We start from the raw sequence: 23,619 nt of genomic DNA on the forward strand, positions 1-23,619 counted from the left end.
TGACGATAACAATATTTTTATCGCGTCTTCTGTTTTTGGAGGCTTTTCTACAAGTTTTGCACGTCAAATTACACAGATTGTGCAATATTAAACTGTTTTGCAATGTTGATGTCCTTGGTCTTGGCGCTCTATGAGGTTAAGATCGTTTAACTTTCGAAGATAGTAAAGTTATCAGCGAGAAAGAAATGTGATTGTGCAGGCCACGTTATAGAGTCTACAAAACGACTAAAACGTGAATAGCTATGCCTCATTACTGTCCGTACAACAAACGAAAAACAATTTTGTTTAAATGATATATCATAGTAATCACAAGAGTTGTCTCTCTTGCAATGCTCTACTATATTCACTTTGATGTTAACATTATGAATATGTACTCTTAAAATAAGCATATTAAGTAAGTGTTGTAAGAGTTTATATTCATGAAAATCTATATATGAACACTATTTTAACCGTCATCTCATTGAGTTATGGTATATCATGCTAGTATTAAACTGAACAGAGAACAAAACTGAAAGAGAAATCATTCTTGGTTGCTTCTATATCTAGTAAACGTTGAATTACTTATTTCTTTGAAATCTCAGTTATAGATAATTCAAAGCAGATATAAAAGGGAATATGTTTTTGGAATACAAAAAGTTATGACATTTTAGCAAATCAATATCTAATGTGAATAACTTTGAGTCCGATTCGTGGGAACATTATTCATACGCATACCGTTAATGATTCTCTGAGAACCAACACATTTTATAATGAACACAAACTCTTTATCTCATTATTAGTTAATTAACACCGTGGAATATGTATGGCAGCATATAATAAACAATGAATAATCCAAGTAATACACAGTTATACATGTGTTTAAAAGATTAAATAAAACGTGAGTTCGATCATGAATTGTTCAAAGCTATGAATTAACCCAGCTGTATTTCATACTATGGTGCTTTCGTCATTTCATACACCCCCGGAATATTCAACAGCGTACCATATATCTTGTGTTAATATTCGTTAGTTGCCAGGACGATAATTGTTGTTTGGTTTGACATACCTTTGTATCAGGTCAAATGTTTTGGATGTTTTAGAGAGGCTTTTGCAAAAACCTCCTTATCACAAGTTGATATGGCAGGTTTCGTAACTGAAGCAGAGTTGGAGTTGTTTTTTTAGTTTGACAGGTTTGTACTTATTATTGCCTCTTGTGTAGTATAAATTAATAGTAAAAACGAAATTCTAATAAACCCCATTAATTATAATTAGTGATGCTCCACCGCCGACAGAGCATAGATGATATTCATCATTTGAACAATAATTGGTGTTTAATATTGTATATAAATGTCTAATTAACACAAAAAATAATATATAATAATCTATTTTTTCTTTGGTTCACGCACAATCAGTACTTAATTCCATATATGATATAGTGCCAAGGATTTTTTTCTGGATGCAATTTATTATGTTTTATATTTCTAAATTGAAGTAAAATTAGAAGCTCAAACTTTTCAGCGGTGGTAATGGTGTAAAGTAAGTAATTTTTGTAACAGAAGAAAAAAAACTAAATCGTCTGCTCCTGTTTTTGATAGTGAAAAAAATATCATTTGTGAGCATCTCATATCATGTTCGTTATGTCCATCCTGTGTAATGATCCTTGTGTAACACATTTTCATGTGCCTGAATGAACAATAAATCCTGTAACTTGTACGACTGACACTTGTAGTAATGCTGAGGTCTTCCACATATGTTCGGAGGCTGAAGATAACTGGAGTACATTGCTGATTGATTCGACGTTATAAGTGATATAATGATAAAAAAAACCAAACAAACACTAAAATATCACACATAGCTTTATTTATTGATTCAGAAACAATGACGTAAAACATAGGACCAGAAATTTGTTAGTCAATAAGAAATAGTGTGTATGTTAAATACAACTTATTGTCGGTAACCGTGAGGACCAGGAATATTCCTAGAAATTAAGACAGTTAAAGTCAGTTATTGTTTCTGATAAAACGCGTCCAGAAAAACGTGTGCTGTATGTTACTATATTGCTCGGAGGTATTTGACATTATTTTACCTTAGAAGAAGTATGTGTTATAAGAAGTCATTTGCTATACAAACACTAAATCATATGAAGGTGATAATTAATACGACTTTAAATAACCACCATTCAATACAGTAGTATCATATCTAGCGTGTAAAGCAGGACTAGAAAACTGTTTAATGTTTATCACTTTCGATCTTCGACAAGCATAGAAAGAAATGAATAGACAAAAAGTCTGATAGATTTAACACAAAGACCATAAAATCTGTCAATAATAAGGGCGATAACCCAGCATCATCTTCAATAACAAGGGCGAAAACCCAACCATCAATACATGATGTATTGTACATTATGAATACGCAAATGATTTGAAATTAGAATTAATTATTCTTTAGTCAAATCGCTACTCAAAAACATGAGTGAAAAATATATGTGCATACTGCCATATTATGCAACGTAATACTGATAAAAGATACACACAATGAAAAGCAAATAACCATGATAAAACAACACATATGATATATCACAGACACTGGTCGATCCTATTCTGCGCACTAAGGCAGTTTCTTATCCATGTTTCCCGCAAGAAAATTAGAAGAAAAAGGTAGGTTTTTTGTGCAAACTATTGATATAACGTATGTATCATAATCGTCTATCCATTCATTAATATAGATCAGGTTATAAATTATATTTAATAATGTCGTTATTGTATATAAACTAGAGTGACAGTGGTAGATATAAGTATCTTATGTTGACAATACCAAAACAATAGCATACATCATCACAGAGAAGCATTCGTACCTGACAGTATCACAGAATTAGCAAAATATAAAACAATAAATGTAATGAAATATTTACATTTTAACCACTCAAATATAACAAAATCTTAACATCATTTAATATGTAACATATGTAATTATCGATTGTATTGACAACAAAAGTCTATCATAAAAAGACTAAAACGTTTGCAGAGGGAACAAGAAAACTATTGTACACGTTTTCATGTAGATATACTTTAATGAACTTCTGTCATTGGAATGTAATGGTTTGATTAGGTTTATCCAATAAAGAGCTTAAACTTATCATTCACAACTGTCACAGTGGATATCAAGTCGCCATTCTTGCTCAAATAGTAGGCATATATGTTGATTGTAAACCCAAAAAACTAAATAAATTACGTAATTCGTCTTATCTTTAACTAGTCTGAAGAAAGATGTATATTTGTACGAGGTATATTGAGCAAACTCCAAGATCAATGAAATATCAGAAATTTAATAATAAACAATAGTAATGCTGTTTGTTCACAATCGTTTAACACTGTGACTGGTCTGAGGCTTAAATGTCTCCTCTATGAATTTTTCGTATGGGATCTTTCCAGACATGTTGTGATCGAACTCCGTCATCACATGATATACCTCATCTTCGTCCAGAATCACATTGGCTAGTTTCAGTACCGACCGGAACTCCGGCAGGGACAGATAACCCACATTCTTTTTGTCAAGTTTCCGGAAGGCACGGCGCAAATTCTTCCATTCTCCCGCCAACTATAAGTAGGAATAAGATAATCATTAGTGTGCATTTTCCAAGTAAGCGTCTGGTAACTAGAATCCAGCACATAATTTATGTTTTAGAATCACTATTTGATATCTTAAAATCGTTTAGGTCCATTAATGTTTTGCTTTTTCATAAAATATAGTTTTATGTTCGAAACCTTTATACAAAATCTGAATAAATTTGAGACAACAATAATTATTTCAACTACAAGAACTAAAAAAAAACCTTCATAATATATAGACGTAAAGAAATATGAATGACATTTGTAGTGTGGTGATGACTCCATACCTTCTGTCTAAGCTTGGCTGTGATGCCATGCAGACCCTTCTGTGGGGGTTCCACAATGTCTGTGATTGGCAGTTCTGGCTGAGGATGTTGAAGTAGAGACAACATGTTGTTTCCATGGCGCCATACCTGCTTTCTCAGAGCAAACGGCTTCAAGAACTCAATGTAGTTAACCCTAGAAGTGTTAAAATATAGAAATATTAACATTTTCACAGAGCAAGAAAGTTTTTGACATTGTGGTAATATACAGAAAAAGAAACTTTTAATTTATTGCATGGAATGATATTGCCCTTATTACAAATCCTCAACACATTGACTTGATGTTTTGCTTATCCATCTGAAAATTACGCTGTTATCATACCTGCCGTCCTTCCTGATTTCGAATTTGTTACTGATCATGTTGATCTCGTAGTCGCTGAGGTGGACACAAAGCTCAGTGAGAAGTTCCCTGAATTCATCTCTCTGTACGAACCCAGTACCGTATGGATCCATAGCTACAAACTCCTTCCGTAAGTCCTCCCACATGTAATCCACCTTAGACAAACAACGGTTCAAGTTTCATTTATTGTTGTGATCATTAGATTTTTTTAAAATCATGAATTTGCAGAAATAATGAATTGTTAATTTATCATTTCATGTTTGTTTGTAGAACTTTTTATTCTTCAAGAGCATTTTCGCTAGAAATCCACGTAGTTTATTGTTTTTTAGCTCTTCGTCACTATTCTTGCAGTTTCAAACGCACCATATTGGGAATACGGAAATCATCCCATCCTTATCTCAAAAGTATTTCTCGAAACAGTCGTATAAATACATGTATCTACCTTTGCTCTCAGGTTGTCTTGTAGCATGTCAGCTGCACAGTTGAGTTTCCTTGATCGAAGCATGAAATCAGCATCTCCCTTCCTGGGAGGGTTAACCTTGGCGTTGGGGAATGCAGCAGAGCGCATGGAGAATCCGAAGTGGCGGACAAATTGGTAGTAATCTAATGTCTTATCGGTGTTTGTTATAAATGTCTTCCATAGATCTCTGATTTCTCCTCTGGATATTTCCGGCTGAATATCAAACCTGAAAGTAATAGGATGAGTTTAAAGTTATCGTGATGGTTATAGTGTTAACTCATTCAAGTATTTAAGAGTAGTATGGTATTTGAAACTGATAGTGTTATAATTCCATATAAGTAGGATATTGACAAGATGGTTAAATTGTTTAGTAGATTCAAAGTAAATATATTGCAGAAATTTTATTCATTTCAATTTGTCTGGCATGCCCTGATTAGTTATGCATTTTTGCAAAGAATCAATAAATGAGTCCCTCCAAAAATCTAAATAGATCGTTTGTATGATCAACGGAGTGAAATAGAAAGATACCTTCAATACTGAAGAGACACTTAACTTACTTTCTCATTAGCTGGTAGAATGTTTCTTGTGATAAACGTCTAGAATTAATTTCGTCCTGAGCATAGAATGCCTTTTCTACGTCCTGGAATCTCCTGTTGAGAAGATCTTTGATCTTATTAAACAGTTCCTGTGGGGTTCGCCTATTGACACCGAAATTTTCCAAAGCTTCGTCAATATCGAGCTCAGGGTCTACTTCCATTTCCTCCTGAACTGGAGCCATTGTGGCGCCAACGTTTCCATTCATGGTAGCAACTGGAGCATCTGTCTTATTCTGGGTCTCAAACAAACTCGGAGCAAGACCCCTGGGAAAGATAACAAGATAAAACTTAATTCTAAACCACTTTATACAAAATGTCTTTCGTTCCCTACGTCATCGTATTTTCGGGTACGATTAAACGCGTATTTTGTGGGCAATAATAACTAATTAAATTAGAATACCGTAAAATGTTTTACTAGAAAATTGTTGATTATAAACTAAGAAATAAATTCGCCACACTAAAATAGTTCGGTATAAAAGCTAGAAATTAGGTCGCCATCAAAAAAAACAAAATAAAAATCCCACTTGTTTACAGTAATTGGTAAAAATAAAACTATTCCCACAATATGAAGGAAATTAAGCCTTACTTTGTATCGAAATGCTGCATGAAGTCGGCATATTTAACATTTCCGTCATCGTCCAGAGGAAGCTTATCTACAAAGTGTTCAAACTGTGGATCTGTGAGATGGAACTGGAATTTGCTTTCCATGGCTGCACGGAACTCTTCCTGACTGATTACGTTCATTCCAAGTTTGTCTATACTCCTTTAAATACAAATGTTGAAATTAGTTTTATTATAGTTTCCATTACAAAACATCAAGTTATGAATTTGTAGTGACTGTTCAAGTGTAACCTTGAAAAATCATAGTACATATATTATTTCGTAATTTATTCAACACTGTAGTAAGAATCAACAAAAGTTTCAAGTTAACATTAAATAGATGGGCTTTAGTGTAATCAGTCAAAATCAACAATTCGCCTACCTTCATGAAAACATATAACTTAGTTATATAAAGCGTGTTGACTTTGAAATATCATAAGTTTTCCCATTTTGAAAGATCAGTATCAAAAAATATACTTTAGCTGATAAATCATATGTAATAATGTATTATTAGTGTCGTACGTACTTGAATGTTCCTAATAATGCCAGGAAGTCCCTCTGGAACATATTCATCAACTGCACCTCTATGCTGCTCATTGTAGAGCCACCCCCTGGACTGTCCGGACGCTTGTTGACCCTACCAACATATGCCATCCACGGTTACATAGTCATACATGTCATTTTTAAAGTATAGTTCAACAGATAAATTCTTATTGAAATATGTTGCATATTAAAGGTAACGTGTTTAAATATTGTCCTGTAAACTTTAAGACAAATTTTAAATAACATAGACTTATGGTATAGAGAAATTACCGAGTCAGACGTATAGATAAGATAAAAATCAAAGCTTATAAATTATATATAAATTGTTCAACGGTTCTTCAATTTTCATTATGAGATTTTTTTTCTTTATTTAGTTTGATAACATCAGAGTGATTCCAATTTTTAATATACATTAACATGTATTTGCATTCTTTTTCGATAACTTATACAAAATAAGATATACATGTAGAATATTTCTTCCAAAATTGAACATTAGCAATAAGCATTTCCTTTTCTAATTGCATCACAGCAATCCAAGTCTTAGATTGGAAGTAATGGTGATAAATTATCTGACGTATGAGAAGATGACATACAGACGGGTGAACACAGTACAGTGTTGGACTTGTTAATTACTGAATCTCAGAGGACTGAAGAAATCGACTATACGATATAGACATTAATATGGAATGTATACGCTGCAAGAACTTTACACCAAAAGGATTATTAGGAGAAACAGTGTCACTAATCATGATTAATATTTAATTGGGATATCATTTAATACGATTATAAAATTATCATTATCACTTATAAGTTTAAAGTAGATAGTAAGCATGGAAAAACAGATTCTACGAACACCAATATTCTACTATCATCCCTATATAGGACCAATACGCATCGTACTAAAACGAGCACCACGATTGAGGAAAGCTACAGCTAGTGGCACCCTTGGCTACATAAATACTTATACCTGTCTGTCAAGCCTACGTAAAATTCGGAGGTTTCTAAACTCTAAAAAAGGTAACGGATTGCATTTCTCCTCTAAATTTGAAAAGGGCCATAACTCGAACAAACTCAGATAAGATGCACGAATTTAATTTGTGCAATTTGTTGATTATTATTTTTCTCATTTTTCGGTCGCAAATGATGAGCAAAAAATATAATTGAAAATGTTGACTACCAGTGTTTTCGGCTTAAGAGTGCTCTATTTAACAGTAAGTAATTATAAGAACCGATATCGGTGAATTATTTTTGCCGGAAATATTCCTGTGGAACAGGCAGCAAACATGGCAACTAAAATCTGGTAATTGTTTCTGCTGGAAGTAGATATAAGGAAAGTCAATAACCATGACAACTAATTTCATAAGTATGTTTGCCTGAAGTAGTACAACTAAATTCGAGTAATTGTTGATCTGGAAGTAGGTCAATGGAATAGCTAGTAACCATGGCAATTAAATTCGAGTAATTTTTCTGGAAGAAGTTCTACGGAACTGAAAGCAACTATTATCAGATAATTATTTTTCTTGAAAGTAGTTCTATGGAACAACAGGCAGTAACCACAGCTACTGTAACTATCAAGTCACTACAGCAACAGCACCATACATCCACAAGGACAGCACGTCTCCATGGCGATGAATGCGTCATGGTGAAGAGGCGGTACACACTGAGTGCTACAGGAAGTGGTGTGTACAGCGAGAAGAAGACAGCTCACACCAAATCAGGTAGACACAAATCTGTAATGGAACAATGAAAACTAACAGTCTGACTAGCCTGTGTTTGTTGTTGGTGAGGATGTTGTGGGTCATGCCCGTCTCGGATCGGTCCTGGAAGCGGTGTAGGAATTCCCTGTATGGAACGCCTTCAGGTCGGGCCTGGACGCTACATCGGGACAGGAAGGCTGCAAGGAGTTTCTTCTCTAATGTCAAGCCATAATCTCCAAGTACGGACAAGAAGTTGTCAAAGCTCACCTGTCAAACGAAAGGATTTAACAGTTATGTAAATGTCAATGAAGGACTATTGAATATTGACATAAAAGACAAAGTTATCTGAAGTTCTCTTAAATGCGACTCCAGTATATAGTAATATGCCATAAAATATCCTCCAGGCACTATGTATAGAAGGTATCTGATGCTTTTATCAGTCCATTATATGCGTTGCCGAGGATACAGTATTGATGAGAGGACAGTGTTGTGTGTTGTCAAACTGAGGAAGTTGACAGGAGCGTTAATGTGTTGTTCATGATAAACAGTTTACATGAGAGGTGATAGTCGCGGGAAACTTTGCAAACAAGATCCCACTGAAATAGAAGTGTCCAATAAAGCCAGCTGTTGAAGTGAAGTTATGAATGAATTTTGAAAGCAATGCAACATTAGCAGTATACTTTTGAACGATAAAAATATGTTGTTGGTGCATGTATTATCAACCTATCATTATCGCCGAAAGAACAAAGATCAGTATATAAGCGATTACAATAGATAGAATTACGTACAACTCCTGAATTCTTCTCATCCTTCGCTTCAAATGCTTCTTTCATGTTGTGGCAGCCCTCTCGGAATTTGTTCTTCATCCATCTCTCGACATCTAACGACTGTTTCCTTTCTATCTCCTTTCGGCGTGGTGACCGATTGGAGTTTGAACCTGACAATTCGAAAATTCTGTATTAGTCGGTCTGATTAGACACATTACTGGCATATTTCTTGCTAATCTTACAAAGCCACATTTCTTAACGTCTCCAAGGAAATAAAATAAATATAGATACAATAATTTTGCACGAGATAGTTACCATATTTTATGCATAAAGATTGGTTGCTTAGAATGAAATAACATGTGCCAGGAAAGATTGCAGAACGACATTATGATATATATGTCAGAGAAATCAACATTATGATATATATGTATATAAATATCTAAATATATATACCAAATCAATCACTATATTTAAATCAATTTAAAGCATAAATAAATTGGTATGATTAGTAAGTTAGAGTGAAGATGACGAATAATAAAAAATATGATTATTAAAAGTGGATTTTAAAAAAAATCTTTTAGAAATACAGTTTCAGAAAAATGGAAGAAAAAAAAAGAAAAGAAGAAGAAAAACCCCGAATTTCCATTCAAAAGAATTGAAACAATAACGACATGATCTGTACATCAATAATTACATATAAAAAGTCAAAAATTTCTAAAACTATCATCTTATTGGGGCAACATTAAAACATGATGCCTGCAAAATCCACTTCTTGCAAATAACTCGGATTCCTTTACATAGAAACAAAACAGATCTATATATTCTTCTCAAAACATCAGCTGATCCATTGATCAAATGACAGATGCTTATAAAAAGGTTCGAAAATAAATAATTTTGGAAAACAAATATTTTTAGAAAATAAATCAATGCACAAATAAAGATTTGCTCATACACTGGATGATCCAGGAAACGAGTTAAAATTAAACAAGAGGGCTTTAATATGTAGGTTTTCCTCTTTTTATTTAACATTTAGCAAGATTACACTAACAGATATCATCAGCTACATTTACGGAGGAAGAAAAAACAAAATGTATGAGAACTATATCAGAAAACATCAAATGGTTTCTCTAACACAGAATTCAGACTGAAATTACATACAGTATATATATATAATTCAGTTAAAGAAAGAGCTGATTACATAAAACCAAAAACCATCACACCTGAAAATATGTAACAAAATGCACACCAGTAAACAGTTTCCGAATATTATACGTCTACTGGTCACACATCAGTTACCTGTCCACCTCGAGTCTCGACCTACTGTTATCACACCACAAAACCTATATGTCGATTTCGAGATACCGACGTGAGTGAAGTACAATTTATCGGTGATTGTGACGTCATATTCTGGCGTAATTTTGTGTGACGACACAAGCACCGGAAGTTTGACTAATCGACGGTAAATCGCACTTTACCGACGTTGTTTTGTTATCTCGAAATCGACGTATTAAAATCACAGCATATCTCTCCAAAATAATCGGACTTTATCACTATAATTACGTTGATATTGTTCATGAATATGTTTCAGATCATACTCCATGAGACCTCTTTGATGCAAGCGGATGGTTATAGTCCGTCAAGATAGAGTTATATGCTAATTCATTGCATGAAGTCAAATTTGTTATTGGTGTTTCAAGTTGCTGTGATTTTAAATGTGATTTTGGATACAGTTAAAAAGTGGTGTGATAGCAAAAATGTAATACTTATTGTCTTGATTGACTTGGAAGTAGGATATATTAAGTTAGAATAGGGAACAAATGGATTATGGAGTTCGGGGATATTTGTCGAATGTTTTCCTGAACCAATGAATGGGCTAATATAGTTCATGGGATATTATAGACAAGATGGGAAAAGGGGCGTCCTTGCACATTGGACGGATGACCACTGTTGGTGGGAGGAGGAATGTTGTTAAGTGACGGTATTAATCATGTGGGTTCACAGACAGTGGATAAGTGAATAAGTAATTGGTGACAATATTACAATCTACAAACGTGTTAGTTTCTCCCGTTAATGTTCTTAATGCAATATAAATACCACTTTAAGATTATTTGATATATAGTTTTCCATTGAAAACCTTTGGTGAATTAAATCAGTGTTTTCATTGTTTTGGTTTATGAATATCCGATATGATTCAAAAACGTTTCCTTTTTAGTTGAAATTTAAAAATGATAAAAAATGACTGTTTTTGATTGGTTTTGTCAGTGTGTCAGTTTGCAGTGTCAGTAGGCAGAGGTGTCGGATTGGACAGGTTTTACTCAACTCACCACCATACTCGTCTAGTTCCGGAATGTCCTCGTTTAGAACCTTTTTGGTTTTTTTCTTTTTACTTTTTTTGCGTTCTGGGTGTTTTTGAGAAATGATGAATACAGACTTAATCATTCAATCCACACAAAGCGCCAACGTTTAGTTAGTTAATGGCTTCATCTCCACAATCAAACATTATACATAAGTAAGTAATTGTTTACGAAGAATGACCGGTTTTATCATTGAAGGTCCATTAAAAAGCCAGCAATTACAGCGTATTCCACATCATTAATGATAGATTCACACGTCAGATCATTACAACACACACCACAATTACTGAAATCAACATGAAGTTTCTGCTCTTGATATGTAAATGACTATATTTTTATATTGATATGTTGACATGATTTATGATAGGAAGATAACAATAGAAAATGGCAAGTGTTCATACCTGCAGGTTCAGGAATGGGAGACAGAATGGCTCTGGCTTTATTGGGAGTTCCACTGCGGAATGAAATGCCAAGACTGTTGAGAAGTCTCTCTGCTCCAATAGTTCCTGTGCATTTCGGGTCGTACCTAGAGAGAACAAACAACAGTGTTTAGGGTAAACCGCACGGAGAAATAGTAAAAAAATAAAATAGGTCTATTATAGGTTACTTAATAGAGAAGTTGCTCTGATATTTTGTAGTGTTATTGCAGAGAAAGTATTGTGTATTTTTAAGTCACGTAACTGTATGGTCTCTGAACATCGAAGTGAATCGATGTAAAAATCAGTTTTTTTACAAACCTTCTTTTAAATGAATGATACTCCAATTGATTACATTTTCCAGATATACTTACTTTTTCCATAATTTCTCGAATTCGGAGTCTTCCATATAGAACATAAGTTTGTTACACATTTGTTTGAATTCTGATTTAAGGATGCGGCCGGAGCCTCCAGGGTTTATCTGTGGGATGAGGTCAGCAATATCAAGGAACCTGGAACACAAATAAATCATCATGATGTAGTGAATGGATAAGTTGTACACTGCTTTTTAACACAAATAGAGTTTAAATGATAATCGTATCATCATCATCATTATATACTATTCTTGATATTCTATTTGTAAAGCACCAATGTACCAAAATATGTAATGAGAGATATATAGGAGTTATTTTTATCATAAATGTCCTTTTCTCTCAAAAGAATATATTGCTCTAAGTATTCAAAGTATTTGAACGTCTATAACCAGAAAAGCAAACTAAAACAACTTCTGGCGTTCACCTTGAAAGCCCCATACCTCTGTTTGGCCTTCTCTCTGAGCTGGGCGTGTACTTCACCACAAGTCATAGAGGCCTTGTCAGAAGCATAGTTCCTCTGGACGGGATCCATCCACTGGGGATAGTCGTCCGGCATCTCACGGAAATGCGCGAACAGTTCGGTGTAGTTAATCATCTGTCGGTCGGAGAACCCGAACCTGTCCATGAGTCTGTTAAAGACGGACTGTCCCATCTCTGTGGCCAGTACGGTGACCAGGATCCTGTGGAGGGCTTCCCTGTAAGTGGACAAGTAGTGGATCGTAATACTTTCCTCATGAAATTAATATTCTGATAATTGGACTTAAAACGAGAAAAAAGCATCCATATCCTAATGTTTTACTATCAAATGTTCGCGATAATCGCAAAAATATCTTTCCCGCGAAATTAGCCGACTACACAGAAGTTGTTTGAGAGTGGAGACAAAGGTCATGATAGGAACATACATAATGATTAAAACAAGCTAACTATTGACTCCAACAGGAGATCATTTGTTGAGAGGACGAGAAAAACGTTGATACAAAATAGAAGAGCCATGTTTACAAAAGGGTCAGATGTAATTACAACTTACCGTGAAACGTTTCCTTTCTGTTCTGGGTCCATATCTTTGAACCTTTTCTTCACTTCATAGAAACTTCCTCTCATCTTCTGTCGGAGTTTTGCCTCAATCTGATTAATTAGTACAAAATTCATATTATGTTTTCGAAATGTTTTTGCTCATAAATCGTTTCCAAAACGTTAAAATTTCTTTAGAACTTGTTTTCATTGAAATTGAGTGCGTCTTTAGAGCGTCGTTCTTTGAAATTAATATTGAGCATTTTCAAACTGCACCTGGAGTTGTTGACGAATTTATCGATACAAAAACCAGTTATCTTGAAAATTTCAAAAGATTTTTCTCCAAAAAACAAAAACAATATGTTATTCAATTCCAATAGATTATCATATGTAAAACACGGACCTCGTCTATCTCCAGCCTTGCTCGTGTGGAGGCGTTGGACAGTCTGGATGATACACGACTGTCTGCGCCCATCCTGCTCATCACATCCGCGCGGTTTCCTGAAAACAATAGTAAAATCTATAACAAAACTTCCAAGTTTGACAATAGTATAAAACCGTACATGATAAAATAAATGAAACTCGACGTATGTTCCGAAATATAATCTTTTATATTTTTGTTTGTAAGTTTCGTTATACCAGTTATCACAATACATTTAAGATAAAATGTCAGCCTTTTTTCCCTTGTCGTTGACGCAACAGATACTGCCTTTATATGTTTGATATCTTAAAACAAGTAATAGGTGCCTTCATATTAAGTTAGTTTTAATAGATAGGTACTACTCATGAAAACTTTACTTAATATATCAGTCAATTTAATGTGTCTGTCACCCTTGATACCCCGATAGTTATATGGTGAAATGCATGTCCATCAACAGATTATCAAGATATGAGTGCCGAGGATGAAGCTGAGTTGGCAATGGTAAATGTCATTGACCACATATAAAATATATCATTATAGACTGAGGAAGTGTCTGATATAAATATAAATTCTAATATATAAGTTCAAATATTTCACACACGTAGTATTTATTCATTGTATTCGTGAGTTTACAACTTTATCCAAAATCAGAGCGAAAGAATCTGTTTTCTTACCAGGTTAAAATTGCGACATTGAGTTTGAATGTGTACTATGTCTACGGGGTTTTACTGCTTAATAAAAACTTTTGAGTTGCATTTAGTAAAACAAATACGTTCAGAATGTCCGATTTGTCATAATAAACTTTACGGTGATGATAATTAAGCTGTAGGGAGCGTTGTTATACAGTCAATATACGGTACTATTTCCGGACCCTGTCTCCTTCACTGGTTATACCACACAAGGTTTAAAACATACCATTACCCATTCATATTATCAGATAAGTGCAAACTTTAATTTGTTTCGTTTGAAGGTTACTCGTGTGCGTAAACTTGTGTTTAATCGTGATAAGGGTTTGTTTAATTATCTACGTATAATGTGCATTAAATATTTGTTTATTAGGTAAGTCTACATTGATCGTTTGTATAATTACGTACTAGCTGGTTTCTCTGGTTTGCAGTTTAATGTCTGTAGGTAAAGTATTCAATAACTGTATTAAGTAATGCTAAGCTAGCAATTGGGAAACGAATAAATGTCGTTTTAAATATGCAAAAAACGAATTGCTTTATAAAAGTTATCTTTAAACAAGTAAAGTTTTCTAACCTATTTATACACAGAATTATCAATACTCATACAATATGACCGTAATGTTATGACTTTATCAATCAAATCGAGTGTGTATTGGCTAATGTTGACAAGTGTATAATCCTATTTGACCTTAATACAGGTACCCGTTATGTGTCGGTCACTGTACGTTTGATAATATACATAAGACTTCAGTAATACCATGATATGTGTATCTAAAAGGGTAAGTGTGTGAGGGTGTGTGTGGTTATCCAGTGTAAGTTATAGTAATCCAACTTAACAAACGTATTCATTTGGCCATGTATTGTACGGTATTACTGGGAGAACATTCCGGGTTTTATACAAGTTTCCATGGTGTTTTAATTGGACAGGATCAACATGCATGATATTACCACAAGTGTAAAATGTAATAAGAAACAATTACTTCCCTGAGTATACCACATCGGTTTTAAAAAGCCTATATAGAATGTATATGTATATTGATTTTCAAACATGGTAAACATGTTTTCAAGAATTGAACAAAAGATTTTAATTTTATTCTCTAGAGCATAATTAGAAAAGAAAATAATGAATTCTGTTCACAGATAATAAATATTAAATTCTAGATGTCAGACGTTTAAAGACCACTGGTCATTCGGGATTCATCTGGACGTGTTGTCATGCCAATTGCACTTTTAATACTGTTGCCATTTTTGGAAGGCATTTTCCTGGTACAATGGTATACACACAGACCCTGTACTCAAACCATCTGACAGTAACTCAGTATAACGGCATCCCATAGGGCACCTACCGGTATGTCCGAACAGGAAACTATCGATTATGAACATTGTATATTAACAGGACAAGTGCCGACAAAAGGCCGTGACAAACAGTTTACCAGGTACAAGTAACATTGTTATATTTATAGGACAGAGCGTGTGTATATGGCTAGCTATATATAGTCCTACAGTGACCAGTCGATTTGTAGCCTGGACATTAAAAATGTATCCCCACTGTGTAGGGATGGTTTGAATAACACAAAATGTTCGCGCATATAGTGTTATCATACTGTACATGACATATTGTCATATCGGACAACATGGGGGGACTGGTATTCTACTCTTAGCACTTCACCTCTAGGACGCACCGATAGATAGGTTAAGGTGTATCATATAAATTCTTTACCTCTGCGTCGAGACTTTGAAGTCTGCATGGGGTAATATTATAATTACAAGGTACCGGCTGGGTTTGGTTTTATATTTCTTTAAGCCCTATAAACGTCTTAGGAAACTTATATGGTCGAAAATTTATAAATAGCATGACGAACACTCGTTATACTGATGATAATTTGTGGTTAAATCATTGAAATGTCATTTATTTAATCGCCGATAATAAAAAATATTAAATCCACATTATGAAATTTTACGTACGTATTAAATATTACGATAATCTCAAACACCTATATTTAAACACGCTCTAGGCACAATAGAAGCTCTCATACTTCTTTTTTAATTCAGGTTTTAATTTTAACTTGTATTAGAAAATCAATTAATACGTTAGTATAGGTCTAACACTCTCCGTACATGTGCCAGTCCCGACATGACTTTGAGTAGGTCTCCTATTGAGGCCCGGTGTGAAAGCCTTGGCTAATTATATATTGACTGGCAAGATATAACTCAATTCTATCCCATGAGGCGACCGAGTTAAAGTCACTGGTTTTTAAACGAATTTGACAATTTTGTTGCGGGGCTGTACATGAGAGAGCAAATGAACTATAAAAAGTTTAAACTCTATTTACTTTGAATGTAGAAAACAATAAAAAGTTTATTGTGTAAATGTTCTTCCTTCCTTGAATTGGGGGAGGAATTCCGGTCTGTCCTTTGATTTTGTGTTAACTATTCTATGTGCTTACAAAAAATATATGTCTGACATTCCGGTTACAAAATACAATATCGTTGTTAAAACATTAAGATACGTATAGAAGAAAACTTTCTTGGTAAAAAGGGATAGTGTTGAGAAATAGCTTCTGAAATCACTATGTCTGTACAATTTAAAAGCAAATAGGTAGATGGCGTCACCTTGGCGCACATCATTTAATGTTAGAAACAATAAGACCTTGTTAACCTTTGAATATTCGAGCATTTAATCCTAAAGATGTGAAATGTGAACGTCAATCAGTCATTATTTCATTATCTAAAGCCACTATACCTAGTAACGTGTATTTCATATCAATAAATAATTTCGGTAGGTAGTAATTACAGGAAAATCGCAATACGTTTTAATTGAACTTAAGTTGAAGCGCATTTTTAATCAATGCCGTATATCACACGTTAGACTTTATATTCAAGCTACGTCGATATATCAAAGTTATAGAAACCTGAGCGTAAAAACTCCAAATAGGGTAAAAGTCTAAAACTATTTCTAAAACTTTTGAAGTTCTCTTTAATTGATCTGTATTTCACTCTACCAAGTTTCACTGTATGGTCATTATAGATTTTACTCTTTATAGTGAATCATATTACTCAACCACATTATCGTTAGTGATAGATTTTTTTCCCTTCTGTACGATATTCATACCAAGTATAGTCTTGCCGACAAAGCACTGGCTCTGTTTTTATAGTCCGATCCTGCGGTTTTAACTCCATATTCAGATATTCAGAATAATGGAATTCTGCCGATAGGACTAGAGTAAATTCAGGCTCGTTTTGTCCGTACTGATTTTGATTCTTTGCTGGGCTTTAGAGCTAGGTCCGTTATCTAGAGCCTCTTCAGTAAACTACTGTTAGGTAGGTATATAAGGTATTTGAATGTTGTAAGTATATAATACATTAGAATTGGTGGGCGTTATTTCCTCACAGACATTTAATTATACAAACGTGCTCGTCGATATAGTGGGAACATGCGACGGCATTAAATACCGTTTAGAAAAAAAAATATGATAAAATTGACACGTAATTCATTCACTGTACAGGGTATATATAATCCCCGTACGGCTGAGTAGAGCGACAGGCGGTCCTACATAGCGGAAACTAATTTTTGAGGTGACATATCTTAATTCTAATGCAAATACATGCATGTTCCTATAGAGAGGATCCTTATGGTAAAACATGCTATAAATGTATACATGTACATTTATACATACTATCTTATCGATCTGGTAAAATCGAGTATGCATATATTTATCTGTGGTATACATAATTTATATTCAATATTAGCGTTAGCGATATGGATTATATGAATATGTATATTTTATTTAACCCATACCTATATCAGTCGTACACATTTATAATATCTAAAGTCACGCTGTTTAACTGATTAAAGCCCTAGGCTGGAGACGGACCTCAATCTGATATCGACTTTAACCCAGTACCTAGACTGTTAATCAAGACAAATATTTAAATGTAGCATTGATATTTTTCTCCTGGCTAAATATTTGAATGGTACCATGTGTACTTATCGGAACTGTTGATATTTAACACCGGTAAGTTTTACCATATGTTAGACTTGGCAGTTAGTGACACAAATACAAGGAGCTCCAGTCGGAAGGATTTATTACAAGTGGTTTATATAAGACCACCACATTGATGGTGTGTAACCTTAATCTTATCCACCTTCGATATGTAGATTTAGACCCTAGTTACGGTATCGGTAATGGAGAGCAATGAATCACTAGATAGACTTACAAAATCCACGGGTAAATAAAACTACTTTTATTGCTCTCAAGGACTTGAGGTCAGGTTTGATTGGGATGTAATTTATTTCATTGTGTTGGTGTGAAAATGACACTATGGAATGGCTTAAATCAAAAGTCCAAAGTCATGCTTTATGTCGGGAGTTATGGAGGATTGGAAATGGTCCAGATGCTGACCGGGGCTTTGTGTACAGTACTTGGTTATATAAGGGAGGGATGAATTATAAAATCAAATCTACATTGACATTTATATGTAAATGTTTTATGACACAGATTAAGGTACACGAGTTAAACATAGAAATGGGTCGACTTAAACTACTCTTATTTGGGTGTTGATGGCCTACGAGCTCGTAGTAATTTATGAGACTTTGAGAACGATTACGACTTTGAAGTTAATACTTCTATGAAACGAAGAATAAAAAGGATTGCATGCAACTTAACGGGTAAATAGGGAAGAAAATAAGGTATGCCTTCTAGTTAGACATGTACAATGAGAGATGTAAATAGCAATCAAAACTCCAAACCAAATACAGCAAGAAAACTTAGAAAGGTAACTACGTAAACATGTGGTGGTTAGAGTGAAATACCCGGACAATCCTTTTAATATTCAGCTTGTGACACATCCATGTCTAAGAGACGACTCTTCAACAATCCAAATGGTAATATTCGGAACAGACAGATGACTATATTGGGGATAGATACATCAACAATCCACGTGAATAATTGGGGATATACACATCAACAATCCACGTGACTATTGAGGATAGACACATCAACAATGCATGTGACTAATTGCGGACAGACATATCAACAATCCAGGTGAGTAATATTGGGGACAGACACATCAACAATCCGGGTGACAATATTGGGGATTGACACATTATCAATCCACGTGACTATTTTGGGACAGAGTTATCAACAATACACGTGACTATTGAGGACAAACACATCTACAACCCACATGACTTATTTGGGATAGACACGTCAACAATCCAGGTGACTATATTTGGGACAGACACCTCAACAATCCACGTGACTAATTTGGTACAGAGACATCAACAATCCACGTGACTTTTGAGGACAAACACATTTACAACCCACATGACTTATTTGGGATAGACACATCAACAATCCAGGTGACTATATTTGGGATTGACACATTATCAATCCACGTGACTATTTTGGGACAGAGTTATCAACAATACACGTGACTATTGAGGACAAACACATCTACAACCCACATGACTTATTGAGGACAAACACATCTACAACCCACATGACTTATTTGGGATAGACACGTCAACAATCCAGGTGACTATATTTGGAATAGACACATCAACAATCCACGTGACTATGGAGGGTAGACATCTCAACAATCCAGGTGACTATATTTTGGACAGACACATCAACAATCCACGTGACTAATTTGGGATGGACACATCAACAATCCGTGTGACTTTTGAGGACAAACACATCTACAACCCACATGACTATCGGGGACAGATATATCAACAATCCACGTGACTATTGGGGACAGACACGCCATCAATCCATGAATGCGATTATAAGGAACGTTCTTTTATAAGGGGGGGAGGGAGAGAGACATATAGATTCTATAGGTTATGATTGTGTGATGTGGTTTAGACTAAAAAATGTATATTCAGTGTATTGAACGCAAAAGTTGGTTTAATTTTAAGAATAGTTGTATTGAGCAAATTAGTTTTTGTATAGATATACCTAATACTGATAAAGTACATGGATCCAAAATATATTTTTAGGTGATTCTAGATTACATTACACATAGAAAATTGTGTGTCTTTTAATACATCAGGGTTTGTAAAGCATACATTAACACTATAATGTACTTTTAATGACAATTCGCTATCAGTTTGTGATATGTTCATAGAGATTTTGTCGTATTTATAACACACACAAAAGTCATATAATTAGTTCTTTTGAAAAATGACCTTACCGAAAACTGGGAGTCTTGTCTTGTTTGGGTCTCCATACGTAACCTCGACTCCCTCGGGTATGGCAGCAGCGTTATAATTGGGGTAGGACATGGCCATCCTTGACCCCCTCCGACTCTCCCTCCCCAGGGCACTCATACTTTTCCTTGTGGGATACGAGTTTTCATTGGCGAGCGGACGACTGGACATTCCGAAGTTTGGGTGGGACCCGGGTCTGTCCCCGGCCCTGGACACTCCTCGAACTCCTAAATTGTCCGGGTTCTCCATTCTGGACAACGGATGTTCAATTTGAGGTAAACTTACTCCAACTTTCTGCCCTGGTCCCGAAAAGGACGGGCGAGGTATTCCTACCTGTGACATTTTTGTCGTCTTTAACGACACCCGTATAATTAATTAAATTTCTGTAAATATCCTGTGTATGGAATATGGTTTCCTCCAATGTTTGCTAACAAGACCCCATAGGCCACCATAGACTTGTATAGGAACCACGGGATAGTCCGTAAGGCTCAAACACCGAGTAGTCCTTAGCAACGCTACCCGGTTACCCCGGCACACACACTTGTCATTAATTTGCGCATGTATCGATAAGTCTGTATTATTTCCCGTGTCTTTTTGTTAACGCGCTATTCAAAACAGATCAGCCATAAAAGACTTAAATACAAAAGCTCGACCCTTTATATATATACCGTAGGTACACACATACACACAAAATCGGTAGGTACCCGTAATTCCTACCCATTTAGCGGCAAATACCGAGTGTCGTTGTATTAGTTGTAATCAGGACGGTCCGGCCAGGTAACGATCACAGGCGAGGAACAATTGGAAGGAAAATCTATATCTACCACAGGTCGTGTTCAGGTATAATCACAGGTATATAGCATTCACTCTTTTGTTTTATAAATAAAACACATATTTGTGTAAACTCATCTATATTCATGTTGTATGTGAAATTTGTCGCAGCTATTTCTGATATTTTTTTAATTTCTTTAAACGTACCTCGCTACTTCCGATTGGTGACATAACATTCGCTAGGTATAACCTGTAAGTTTATCTACCGATGGAAAATTATAATAATTGATATGAGGTAGCACGGCCTACGTGTACATCGTGTTGTACCACAAACGTATATCGTGTCCAATCAGTTTCGTGATTAGGTGAAATCAGATTTTCTCTATGATAACATGCTGTATAATGTGTTAACAGAAACATGAACTTAACAGTCGATTTCACTCCGTGTCACGAAAGCTCTCATTAAAGCGACCGGGACAAATACTGTTTCTCGGCGGGTGGCCGACTCTCGATTGTTTACTAACACGTTACGTAGGTCGAATTTCTTCTTTACAATAATCATCAAATAGGAAATCGAGAACTACTCACGTAAGACATTATAAGAAGTTGCGCTTAATGTAGTTCCCTTTCTTTGCGTCTGCCACTATGGTAAAATCTTTCCGTACAGACAACCCCTTACATTTGTAACGTTGTGTTATATGGTATATTTTCCCGTATGATTGTTCACGAGCAAAGGACATTGATAAATATTTCTATGCGAATGATTTTCAAAATAGTTTGCACGTGATTCGTTTTTTACACGATCGTCTCTCGTATCATGTCCAGTGGTGATTTGTGTCATAAGGTTCTTTGTCCAACTTCTTTGGGCGAGATATTGTGAGCTTAAACTGCATCAGATGATGTAAAGTCATTACATTGCGCGTAACTTGTGAGTCAGTGGATTGCGCAAAACATAATTCCAGACATTCATTTGTGTAGGTCAGATATTGGATTTGCAGAAAATTTCATGAATATGTTTAGATTTCACTACCAGAAAACAGTCTGGAGTTAACAATTGGTAAACGAAACCAATGATGTTTCTGGCATTCATCACATCCAAAAGTCGTTTTTCATGGAGAAAGCTATTCAACTTGATTTACATGACAATATACCGACAACAAAGAGTGATCCTTGGGGTTTACCGTAATGTTTTAAAAAGAACATCATGAAAAGTATTGCATTGTCATGACAGTGTCGTAAGCGATCGATAATTTTCATCGATTTGTATATTTTTGTATTTTGTTTTGTCCTCGAATGGGTTGAACAGAAAATGAATGCCACATAACATGACAATTAACAAACTCGAATTCACGAGGGAAAATTAACAACAAGTCAAACCAGGATTCAAGACAAAGGCAATAGGGTCGAGGCTGATTGATACTTCATATTATAGACATAATTAAGATGAATCTCATCTCAAATATAAGTCTCACTGGCAGTCAATAGATGTGTTTATCAGGAGACTGTTATTGTATTTGGATAGAGAGAGATGCAAAATAGAGAGAGATGCAAACCAATAAACACAGACCTCGTATCAAGGTAATCAAAGATTCGTCCATCAATCTCGTCATTTTTTTAAGTAATCGTAAACTCAAAGTTTGATCCGCTGTCGGTATATCAGAAATCGTATTCTAAATCGACACTCCTCTACGAGCAGGTTCAGAGCTTCATTTGCCACGTGGTACCTCATTAAAGTTTGAATTGGTCATTATTTGGATATACATAATGTATTGCCAAATTGTGGAAAACATATATGGTTCGTCATTAGAAGGTGGTTAAGGCATCATGACCCATTTATAAAGCTCAACATGTCCCATCAAACAGCTGGTTCTGGATCTCGGCTGGATTTACCGTGATTTGGAAAATGTGTAACAGGAAATTAATTAGATATTTCTGTTTACTTAACTCTCATATTTCACACAACATGTGAGAACCTAATCGTGTTCAGTCGATACGACTAGAACCTAATCGTGTTCAGTCGATACGACTACAATGGCATTGGAAACTGTTTATAACATATATTGATAATTCATTTTAAGTCGTTCCATGTTATTCAATAATTTTATAGAACACTTAAATATCGATAGAATTCCATAGAAGCATACACATCAATGCACGTACATGACACGAAAATCGAAGTTTAAGATAAAGCAACAATAGATATGGTATTCTGTGTGGTTTGCCGTCTGACTGCGGAACACATGCCAACGTTACCACGGATTATCCGGACTCCACCGACTACTCGGGATTACAGATTATGAACCTGTTTGTAAACCCCTGACAATGAAATAACGTTATCAGAAACCCATTAAGTGGTTGTCTCCCCGTGTATTGCCCGGCCTGACTTTTGGTCGCGTCTCTCGTGGGGGTCCCCGATAGGACGATACAGCATGCTATTCTAGGCTCGTGTTAAACTTGAG

At 35.0% G+C, this 23,619-nt stretch overlaps 1 protein-coding gene across 2 annotated transcripts; it reads right to left on the minus strand.

Annotated features, from left to right (window-relative positions):
• Positions 1-1,817: 1,817 nt before the first annotated feature.
• On the minus strand, positions 1,818-21,185 carry LOC138323079 (EF-hand calcium-binding domain-containing protein 6-like). Of its 2 annotated transcripts, XM_069267419.1 has the most exons (16): positions 20,374-21,185; positions 13,472-13,569; positions 13,085-13,182; positions 12,498-12,752; positions 12,058-12,195; positions 11,669-11,793; positions 11,238-11,312; positions 8,935-9,083; positions 8,217-8,413; positions 6,433-6,543; positions 5,893-6,069; positions 5,268-5,570; positions 4,693-4,936; positions 4,233-4,405; positions 3,875-4,046; positions 1,818-3,576 (listed from the first exon to the last, which is right to left on the minus strand). In XM_069267419.1, exons 1-16 carry the CDS (start codon positions 20,729-20,731, stop codon positions 3,334-3,336), a joined length of 2,916 nt encoding a protein of 971 aa, XP_069123520.1. In that variant the 5' UTR covers positions 20,732-21,185; the 3' UTR covers positions 1,818-3,333. The 2 variants fall into 2 exon arrangements, with proteins under 2 accessions (XP_069123520.1, XP_069123521.1); XM_069267420.1 differs by lacking the exon at positions 11,238-11,312 and having other exon boundaries at positions 20,374-21,182.
• Positions 21,186-23,619: the final 2,434 nt, after the last annotated feature.

Source organism: Argopecten irradians, chromosome 5 (assembly GCF_041381155.1).
Source record: "Argopecten irradians isolate NY chromosome 5, Ai_NY, whole genome shotgun sequence".
In the NCBI taxonomy this organism is placed as follows: Eukaryota; Metazoa; Mollusca; class Bivalvia; order Pectinida; family Pectinidae; genus Argopecten; species Argopecten irradians.